The 11,646-nt window shown below is 26.7% G+C and overlaps 2 protein-coding genes across 2 annotated transcripts in view; both read right to left on the bottom strand.

Moving 5' to 3' along the window:
• The window catches only part of LOC100198301 (endosomal/lysosomal proton channel TMEM175), a 20,172-nt gene extending 12,120 nt beyond the window's left edge, over nucleotides 1-8,052 (bottom strand). The window contains exon 1 of the mRNA XM_065815286.1: nucleotides 7,919-8,052. The gene's annotated coding sequence lies outside the window, so the exon portion shown is untranslated. The remainder of the gene's footprint in view (nucleotides 1-7,918) is intronic.
• On the bottom strand, nucleotides 4,368-6,789 carry LOC136089420 (uncharacterized). Its single transcript, XM_065815408.1, has 2 exons — nucleotides 6,533-6,789; nucleotides 4,368-6,282 (listed from the first exon to the last, which is right to left on the bottom strand). Exon 2 carries the CDS (start codon nucleotides 5,698-5,700, stop codon nucleotides 5,065-5,067), a length of 636 nt encoding a protein of 211 aa, XP_065671480.1. The 5' UTR covers nucleotides 5,701-6,282; nucleotides 6,533-6,789; the 3' UTR covers nucleotides 4,368-5,064.
• Nucleotides 8,053-11,646: the final 3,594 nt, after the last annotated feature.

Below are 11,646 nucleotides of genomic sequence, written 5' to 3'. Positions count from 1 at the left end.
CTCTGTTTAATTCAACATTTCGTCAATAAACAAGTAATTTACAAGAAAATGTAACAGTGTCGAAATTGAATGAAACAATGTCGAAATAAGGTGAAATAAGGTGGGAAACCATGTAAATAGTCTCACGTAGAAAAAACACTTATTATAACTTCTCTCAAGTGTTGTATTTACGAAAACAGTTTTATTTACAATGATGTACTTCACAAAGTGGACAGAAATAGCAGGTAAAACATTTTTTTTCTTTAGAGAAACACAAACACGACACTGTCGCTCGGGCATTACATTTATTGTACCAGCAAATTTGCAGACAAGTATCTGGAGTAGATTCGCTTATCCATTCTATTAATGCATTAAGTAAAAATAATGTGTAGGGTACAATCAAGTTTCATTCCAAACCTATGAGCCGATGAAAACTAAATCATGTTTATGAAAGTTTTTAATAGTGCATGTCAATATTCTTAGTATTTTAACAAATTGGACAAAAAAGCTGTGGTGTTTCTTACAAATGCACACTCTTTTATGCGTTTTCAAATTTAAAAACAAAGTACAGAGTTTTATACATAATATAGTATGTGAAAATATAATTATTTCTGCATCAAATACATAAGCCAACTTGAACTAAAAATGATTTTCCAGAAAGATTGTAAAATGATCTAATGAACCATGGCTTGGTTAATGTTTTTAACAAACAAACTCTGAAGAAAACCCTTAAAGACAATGCAGTTTGTGATGCGGTTAAAAAAAAAAGGTTCAAAATAAATTTCCAAATAAGTGAGTTTAGCGGAATAGCTGTTTATTAAGGAAAGGCATTGACATCGTTTAGTTTAGTAGGAAGACATTGTTTAGCATTAACTAAAAAAGAAAAATCTAAAGAAGTCAAATATTTTTAATTTAGGTTTTTTTCTTTTTAACTTCTTTTTTATATAATAAGTTTTTTATCTTAAAATTAAGACTTTTTATTTAAAAACTGACGTTAATTTAAAAAAAAAAAGATGTTTTAACTTACTATGCTTTCCAGTTGCGGTTTATGCAGTACTGGCCAAATATGTAATTAAAAATTTAACTACTAACTTTAACAAAGTTTAAATTTCAACTTAAAGAAAATTTAACGAAACTAAGATAAATAAACTAAATAATTTAACAATCAACAAATTTTTGTATAACATTGCGAGGGTCATAATCCAATTTTAAGGTAAAATTCATTCCGTTATCCCGTAAAATCGCCTAAGTTCAGACACCATGCAACTTCGGTCATTTAAGAAAAAGTATAAAAAAAGTATGCAAAACTCAAATTTTACAAATTTTTTTTTCTCAAATAATATTTGTAATTAGTTCGTAAATATGAACCTATAAAAAAAAAAATAATGTTTATATGGAACCTGTTGAAATAATTTTTTAGCAAAACAACAATTTGAAAAAATGCATACTATTAAAATCTAAAATAAGCAAATTATTGAAATAAATGATTATATTTAATTCTAGTATTATTAAGAATCACCAAATTAATTATATTTACAAAAAAAAATTATTGACTTTTTGAAAATTAACTACTTTTTTTTATAAAAATTAGTGAAATTTCGAAATACTCTAACTTCGGTCGTTCGCAGATAAACAACGAAGGAGACAATTAGCAGTAATATTGTGAAATGTTGATGAGTGTTGCGATTGTAAAATTTACCGGTAACTTTACCTGTAAATTTACCAGTAAATTTTGACATTTTTATAATGGATACACACCATGGTATTTTATTTTGATAAAAAATTTGTTTATAATTTCAAAATTAACTGACGGTTCCTTGAGTTTCAAAAATTATCAGACTTGTGACATTTTTTTGGAGTAAAATTACTGCTCCAAGGCAATTATGCAGAGCCGGAAACAGCTTTTTTTGGTCTTTGAAATGATTTTTTGCAAAAAGTTGCGATGATTGGAGGCTGGGAACAAAAAAGCCCCAAAATTTGTGCCCCCCTCAATTTGAGGGGGGTTTCAACTTTATATGGTCATAATTTTTGAAAGCTAAAATATTTTACTATGAAATTTAAAATTTATCGATGAATGTAAGTCTAGTTAAAAACAGTAACTTGTTGCTCTCACATTTGGGGCAGGGGAGCACAAATTTTGGGGCTTTTTTGTTCCCAGCCTCCAATCATCGCAAGTTTTTGCAAAGCATCCTATTTGACATAAGTATAAACAAATAAATGTTTGGAGTTTGCTCCACGTCTGAAAGTTAGCTATCTCAAAGAATAAAATAAGCTGTTTCCGGCTCTGTTATGGATGCGTTACGAATCCTGTGACAATTGGTTGTGTGGATCTTCCTGTTCTACTATGATCAACGATGCGTTCAAAAATTGCCAATAAATATATACAAAGCTCATTTAAAGCAATTTAATGTTTTTTTTGTTAATTGAAATAACCTTTTTAAATTAATTGTAAAATATATTTTCAATTTTATTAACCAGTGGCATAGCAAATGTGATAATGACCAAAGTAATAAAATAGTTGATTAACTACAATAAAAATTCAAAATACTACTAATTATGTTTAAAAGGCCTTTTTTTTATGTACTCCTTTTTGTTTTCTTTGGTGCCCCAAAAGACTTTTTTTTTGAACCCGAGGCGACGCTCTCCTTAGTTACTGGTATTACTGAATTTATATCATTATTTTACTATAAAATAACATTTAAAAATTAGTTTTCATTATTTGTGACGTTAAGTTTGTGATACGTTATTAGTATTTATATAGCGGCCGAACTTATGAGATGGTATCAAAAGTTCGGTCAAAGTAGATGTTTTCATTTTAAATTAAATATTGAGTACTAGTTCTTATTTTTCATTTTTTTATTTTTACAATATTAATTATCAATATAATTTTTTGTATGTTTCAGGAAAAAAAATTTAAAATTTTTTATTTATGCGTGATAAAAAAATGTTCGAAGCTTAAGTGACGGAGCTTAGGCGATTTTACGGTAATTGATTTAAGAATTCTTCTGTGAAAATCACTTACTAAAAGCCGATATAAAATATCGTTAAACTTAAATATCGTTAAACTTAAATATCGTTAAACTTAATTATCGTTAAACCATTAACTAAAGTAATTTTAATATTGCTAAAATATTATAATTGAAATTGTATTTTTATATTATAATTGTATTTTTATTAGAACTTTTAATAACTTTTACGTTGTTTTAATTCATATATTTATATGCATTGAATTTTTACCTGAGCTCATCATTCCCACATTTATAACTTTATTTTTTTGTTGTTAAAAATTCATTGATTACTTTGTTTTTTATTGATATGTTGTTCGATTTCTTTGTTAATACAGAAAGTTACTACAAAAATAATTTAACAGATAGAGTTAACGTATTTGATACACCTAGTTTCCATGAAATAAGCAAACTTCCATTGTTACCTTTTATTTTTCGATTTTATTTGATTTTAATTTTATGTAAAATTTGTCTAAAGATACTGTTTGAAACCATTGTAAAAAATTTATAAGCTTAAAAATTGCTAAAAGAAATAATTAAAGAGGTCATCACCGTTTTATTATATTAGATAATGGTAGCGTATAAACAACAAATTACGGTAGTTCATGAAAAAAACAGAATGTATAAGATAGAACGTATAAATACAGAACGTTTAAGATGGAATTACATGAAAAGATTTTTTATGTATATATGTATTTGTGAATAACATTATAAAGAAATGCAAAAAGTATAATTTTTTGCTCTTTAAGTTTTTTAACTGGTATCCCAGTGGGCACGGTACGTTTTCAAAACGTTTTTTAGACGTTTTTATGAGGTTTAAACATAATAAAAACGTCCAAAGAATGTTTTAAAAACGAACTGTGCCCACTGGGATGTGGTTACGCATCTGCATTTGTATAACAATTAGACTAATTCTTATACAAATGCAGATGCATAACCACATACTAGTTAAAAAACTTAATTCAATTAGTATGCATGTATAAACGTGTCATTAGACTTGACTTTTTTTTTTTTTCACACGCAACCTACGCAAAACTTTCCATAATGAACCACAGTGACCGCCAGGTTTGAAGATTCCCCACATCCAATTTTTTTTTCTTATTAAGAAGTAACATAGTATATGAGTTAAGTAAAGGTATTAAGAACCTCCATTGGAATGGCTAGAATAAAATTTTTACATATCTAAACTTTAGATAAAAGGGGAGGGGCGGTACACCGTTAACTTTATTGAAGTTCATATATTTCACATTATTTCATGAAGAAACCTAATTTTTACTCTGTACTTGTGCACTCCCATAATATAAAGGCATTAAAAAAATTGTTAGAACATTTATATAACAGATTACAAAGAAAATGAATGTAGGTATAAAAACAACAACAAAATGCATTTAATGTGAAAAATATCTTGACTAAGCTTTGAAATACAAAAATAGCATTCTATTTTATCAATACTCAATTAAAAGTATTTTTCATGCTATTAAAATACTTTGTAAATAATAATTTTGACATAGTTGTGTAGCAAAATATATTAAATTGAATAGTAAACTTGTTAACTATTTATTAAATGTTGAAAATTCCACAACACTTGACTTTAATCGTTTAGCATAGTCTGGGTGGCTTTGTCGTCTCTTATATTTATTGCATGTCTTTTTAAACTCATGATGAACAGATTCACCTGCTTGTTCAGAGTAAATTCCAAGCCATTATCAGTATTGGTACTTTTTAGAAATGGTACAATATGGTTAACTGCAATATGAACTTTCCACGGTATATTCAAAGAAACGTTTTCAAAGTAAGTATTAATATATTCCCTTAAATTAGCATAAGACATCTTGAATTCGAAAACAACAGATTCAATATCACCAATTTTTTCTCCAAAGGTGCTTCATTGATTGAAACTTTCTTAAACATTCAATTACTGGTAGTAAATCAAGCTTTCCTTGATCAGCAATATCACGAGAAAGAACATCTAACTTATCTAAAAGTCTGTTGGCATTGTTGCCATCAAATCCAATGCCATGGTAACCTCTGAAAAATATGTAATTTGAGTTAACACTTTGGTAAAAGTGGCTTTGAAAAGTCACCACTTTTCAAAGCCAGGCCATAGTTTTGATAATAGTTTTCCAAAAGTTGTAGCTATTCCGATTAATGTATGCAACTCAGGTACTGGAACTAAATTTTCAATAATTGTGTCTGGATCCTCTTCAAGATATAATAATCTTGGATTAATAACATTTTTATAAACAGCCATCTTTGATTTTGGTTTTCCAGCTTCTGTGTATTTACTGTAATGATAATCGAGGGAACCAAGAGTTCGTTTTTCTCCACCATCCAAAAGACTCTCTCCTTCACACGACAAACAACTATAATTTCCAGCATGGCTTGTAATGCCAAACATTGAGTTTGCACACTTTAAATCAAATGCAACAGAATACTTAATATTTTGAAGATTAAGAGTATCAACTAATTTTCTAAGATTTCCATTGTGTTCAGACACTCCTTCTACATTAGCAACAATAAAACAATGCTTAACTCCATCATCATCAAGGTTAGGTTGGTTGCTAGTTTTATCATGCGGATTAAAAACATTCATAGTGACCTTTAAAAAACCTTGACCAGAATCCACAGCAACTCTTACAATTGTAGAAAGAGGGTCAATATTCCTTTCAGTGATTATATCATGTATAAATTCATCAATATCTTTAATATAAACCATTTATTTATTTACTATATCACCAGCTTCAACAAATTCTTCTTCTTTACATGAAAAATATTCATTCATTTCTGCTTTTAAAGCCTCTAATTTTTTAACAATATTTCCTTCAATGCTACTTTGAAAGCCAAGACTTTTTCTAAATATAGAACACATTTTTTTGGTTTTAAACTGAGATAGTTCTAAACATTTTATAAGCTCAATGATTGTTCCAAAAGATACTTGACTAAAATTAGCATGGTCACATTTATTGTCTGTAGTTCCGGCAACAATAGTTAATGGTTTCCCATGAGTAGCAATTGTGAATTTTTTACCTCTAAAAATATTTTCCTTTTCCATTTTTGTTTTTAAAATATTTGAAGCGACACGTTTTGCACTTGCTGATCCCAATGCATATGCTGCATTAACTAAATTTTTCACAGCTTGAACATTACTACAAAGATGAATAATGCCTGACTTAACAACTCCATAACATTTTAAGCACATCCTTTCATTTTTATTTTCATTTAACTCAGAAGTAATAATGTTAATATCTTTTGATATTTCTGAAACATCTGAAGTTCTTCTGATATCTTGACGGTTTATCTAAACAAAAAAAAATCTAAAACTATATAAATTAGTAATATAAAAAATATAACACAATAAAAATAAACACATCGATGACATATTAGTTCCTAAAACAAGCTGTTTAAATGTTGTTGTTTTTTTTTCAAGTTTATTAAAGTTCATTGAGACACAGCTCTTTCTTTTTAAAAAATTAATAAAAAATAAAACAGCTTTATTTAATTAAACACTAAGTCTTAAATATAGTTTTTTATTAATTTTATCAGCTAACCTGAGAAATTTGCTTTAGCCACTATTTTGTATTTTGTATCGTTTTTTTCCAAACAATAAAGGTTTTTATAACAATTGCTACAAATAACTTTAGGATGGTTTGCTAAATTTTGATCATAGCTATCCCAAATAAAGGTTTTCATTTTTTCTTCAATAGCTTTAGATATTTTATGAAGCTTTGCTGACTTTTTACCAAAGATTTTAAAACAAACAGCACATAAATTGTTGACCGCCATTTAATAAAACTCAAATCGTTGTGTACCAGAGTATGTCTAAAATCAAAATACGCCGGTATTTGATTAGCAAATTATAGCCTTTTTTTTTGAAAATGGCGGATATTTTTTAACTAAAAATTATAATTTATTTTTTGATTTTCATACATTTTTCCATTCCCCTAGAGGTTTTTACTAACCAAATATTTATTTTCATATATACAACTAAGTATTTATAAAAAAAAATCTGATGTGGGGAGACTTCAAACCTGGCGGTCACTGTGGTTCATTAACATCGTTAATCACATTATACATCGTTACAAACATTAACTGCTTAAGCAGTTAATGTTTTGTAATGTTGTATAATGTTTAAATATATTGTTTATAATATACTTGTTTATTTATTTAATATCTTGTTTGTTTATATTTTATTATAATCAAAGTACGATTTTTAAATGTTTACTTAGTTTATGTATGTTCTATGTGTGTATGCTTTTTATTAATCATATTATATTTAAAAACTGATGTCACTCCTTTGATCAGAATTCTGTTTGAGTGACACCATCCTTATCAATCAGTTAGTTATTATTATTAAATAATTATAATTAATTAAAAATAATTATTTTATTAATTAATTATTTTTACTTACTACAATCAATAGAATTATAATTTTTTTGTTATTATTATAATTGTTATTATTATTTCTATATTTACTATCATTATAATAATATAGTATGATTTAAAAAAAAGAATAAAAATTGTTGTTGTTGTTGTTGTTTTCAATGTTTCTGTGTGTGTGTATATATACATATATATATATATATATATATATATATATATATATATATATATATATATATATATATATATATATATATATATATATATGTATATATATATATATATATATATATATATATATATATATATATATATATATATATATATATATATATATATATATATAATTAAAGTATTTCGAAAAATTTTCAACTGGAATCTAAAATCAAACCACATTTGTAATAATATATTACATTTTGAAATACACACATAGTATAAGAATTGAATAAATACTTTAACTGTCAAAAATGTATAAATAATAAAATGCAATAAAAGTGATATACTTTTTTTTTAATGCATCTATAGGTACATGAAGTAAAAACTTAAAGTAATACCTTTTATTACTGCAAAGCGAATCGGACAATACTTTATGATAGTTTTAAGCTAATTTTGAATATTCCTACTTACGAGTGTGCAAATTTTTTATGATGAATTAATAAAGAAAATAATAACAAAAGAAACACAAAAGAATCATAAAAATAAAATATATTAGTTAAATTAATACGCATAATAATCAGCTTAACTTTTAAATACCAACTTTTATCAAACATATCCTATTGAATTTTACCGCAGTTTTGCATTTTAATACAGAAGTAGAATTTTTTTTGAAAAATACTATCAACTAGACTAACTAGATAACCGTGTAAATCGGTACTGAGAAGGATGGTCTCGTATTGCGTTGTATTATTTATAAACTAATGTCAATACCATTAGTATCGGTTCGATACTACGCGATACCGATATTAAAAAGAATCGTATGTTATGGATTGGTTGCATAGTCACAATAAGAACGTCTTTTCAACGTTCTAAAGACGTTTTTTTGTAGGTCACGTGCCCACTAGTTTGCTTTTTAGAGTTTTAGTTAATAATATTTAATTAATGAGGTTATAAGAGGTATTTTGAATGATGGTTAGTTTACTTTATTTGTTAAATATTAAAACACAGAAAGAAAGATCATACCAGGTAAGAAATTACGATACCGCGCGAGATTTAATTAAAGTAAAGATACCAAATGAGAAATTAAAATACAGAAGGGGTCCGAATGGACACGGTACGTTTTTTAAAGGTTCTTTGAACGTTTTTATTAGATTTAAGCTAAATAAAATCGTTCAAAATACTTTTAAAAAATGTACCGTGTCCAGGGGCGATTCTACGAATAAATGAGGAAAAGGGGGTGAATCCTCAAAAAGTACCAATTAATGCCTTATAAAAAAAAAGGTCTCAACTGAATTGTGTAAAATGCCCAACTAGCCGACTAAATTCGTAAAAAAAACCAACTATAACTTGAAAATCACCTTTTTTGGGGTGGGTGGGCGGAGGTGTTTGTTTTCAGAAAATGGTTTGAAATGGTTCTGAAATTTGGCTTGGTTTAACAGAAAATATATATTAACATCTATACCCCCCTCCATCCCCCCCTTAAATTGCCTCTGACCGTGCCCACTGGGATACCACACAATAAATTAAATTAAAATAATGACTTCAGACTTTGAAAGACATTTTTATCGGAAATCTTTGGTGATACCACGCAATAAATTAAATTAAACTTGAAATATTAATTGAAACATTAAATGATTAATATTTTTTTTTTTTTAATTTTTTTATTTTTTATTTCGTCATCAGCAAGCGTGTATAATCATTAAAATGTAAACATAAAATTACTTTGTACGATATAAAAAATAAATACAAATTTTACAAGTATGTTAAGATCAGTAACTAATCTATAATCAAAAAAAAAATCGTAAAAAAAAAAAAATAAAATAAAATAATAATAATAATTACACCTAAAAATTAAAAATAAGTTAATAAAAGAATTTAAGGAAAATTTAAATTAAAGACCAGTTAATAAGATAGGTGTTAAAAAAGAAAAGAAAAAAAAAAGACGACGAAGTAAAGAATCTTAAAAAGAATTTAATTCATTAACATCGTTAAGAAGTTTTTGTTTTAGTTTTTGTTTGAATAGAGAAAGCGAAGAACAATTTTTCAGCTGGTTATTTAACAAAGTGTTCCATAATTTAGGACCTCTGATGGCAATAGAAAATTTAGTAACCAAATAGTGCATTTTAGGTTGCTCATAATTGTAATTTGAAAACCTTGTAGGGTACTCGTGGTTAATTTTATTGAAAAGTGTATTAAATATTATAGGAGTTAATTTATTATGAAATTTGTACATAAATATAAGAATTTGATAAAGGTTCAACTGAAAAACATTAAGTATGTGATGATTTTTAAATAGTTCTTTAGAATGTGTAAAACGACCTGCACCTGAAATAATTCTGACTGCGTGTTTTTGTCTATTAAGCAATTTTTTAACTTTACTTACATTAGAGCTGCACCATGCAGTATTTGCATAGTTTATATAACAATGTATGAGGGAGAAAAATAAGATTTTTAAACAGTTTTGGTTTAATAATTGCTAAGCTTTGTATAGCCAATATTTTTTGAAACTTTATCTTCTAACGTTCTTATATGTTCTCTCCATGTCAAGTTTTCGTCAAGTATTACTCCTAAAAACTTTAATGATGACTCTCTAACTATTTTAGAGTTACCAATATTAAGATCAGAAAGTTTTAATGGAATATTGTCTTTATCGTGAATTCTATGAAAAAAAGTATGCTTAGTTTTATTTAAATTTAATGATAATTTGTTTGCCTTAAACCATTCCGCTAGGTTTAAGAGTTCCTTGTTTACTATTTTAAATAAAAGGTTGACATCTCCATTAGAATAAAATAAATTTGTGTCATCTGCAAATAAAACTGAATTTAAAATACTTGAAAACTTATGAAAGTCGTTTACATAAATAAGGAATAACAGTGGACCCAGAATTGAGCCTTGGGGAACACCGCAAGTTATAGTCAAGTAATCAGTTTTTCCTTCTTCGTGTGCTATGTATTATTTTCTATTGCTTAGATAACTTTTGAGCCATTCTAAATATGTGCTTTTAATTCCATAACTTTTAAGTTTTTTTTATCAGAATGCCATGGTCTACTGTATCAAAGGCTTTGCTAAGATCTCTAAAAACTCCGAGGGTAAACTTACTTTTGTCAAATGCTTTAAATATATCGTGAACAATATTAATAATGGCATGGTCAGTTGAATACTCTGGCTGAAATCCAAATTGTTTATTATATAGAATATTATTTATATTAAGAAAGTTAAAATTCGGTTATACATAATTCGCTCTAAAATATTCGAGAAGCATGGAAGAATTGAAACTGGTCTGTAATTTTCAGGATTTGAAATGTCTCCTGATTTGAAAATAGGTATGACCCTCACAATTTTAAGTTTCTCCGGATAAATACCTAGTTTTAAAGATAGATTAAAAATATGTAAAAGAGGGATTGTTAAGTATTTTATCAATTTTTTAATTACGTTATTACTAATATTATCATACCCCACACTTTTGTTTAGTTTAAAAAGATATACTGTATCTAAGAGTTCCTTTTCAGTAATTTCATAATTATCCATCTTAGAGGTCTTATCAGGAGTAAAATATGACTTAAAGTTTACTTCAGTAGTTTCTATTTTCGACGCTAAATTGGAACCTACTCTGACATAATATTGATTAAGTGATTCAGCAATTAAAGATTTATTTGTAATAGTTTTATTTGCAATGTTTAGATTTATAGGAAAGGCTATTTCCGTCAGTTTGTTTCGTGCCAATTACTTCCTTAATAATGTTCCAAGTATTTTTTGAAATATTTTTATGTTTTATTAAATGCTCAGTATAGTATTATTTCTTTGATTTTTTAATAACCATCTCAAAAACACGTTTATAATTTTTGTAATTAGTTTCATTCTTGAAAGTTTTTTTTTTGAGAAACATTGCATAATAGTTGCTTTTTTTTGACGACTTTATAATTCCAGGCGTTATCCATGGATTCATTAATGTTTTTTTTTTCACACATTTTGTGACTACAGGAAAAGCCTGTTTGTAAAGTTGTTGTAATTTATCAATAAACTTATTTTATGCCTTATCTGGGTGTTCAATATCAAGGAGGTCATCCTAATTTAAATCTGATAAAAGAGTATTAAAATTTTCCATGGATTTTTCATTTAGATTTCG

Source organism: Hydra vulgaris, chromosome 13 (genome assembly GCF_038396675.1).
Source record: "Hydra vulgaris chromosome 13, alternate assembly HydraT2T_AEP".
Lineage (NCBI taxonomy): Eukaryota > Metazoa > Cnidaria > Hydrozoa > Anthoathecata > Hydridae > Hydra > Hydra vulgaris.
This window is presented reverse-complemented; position numbering and strand designations above follow the sequence as displayed.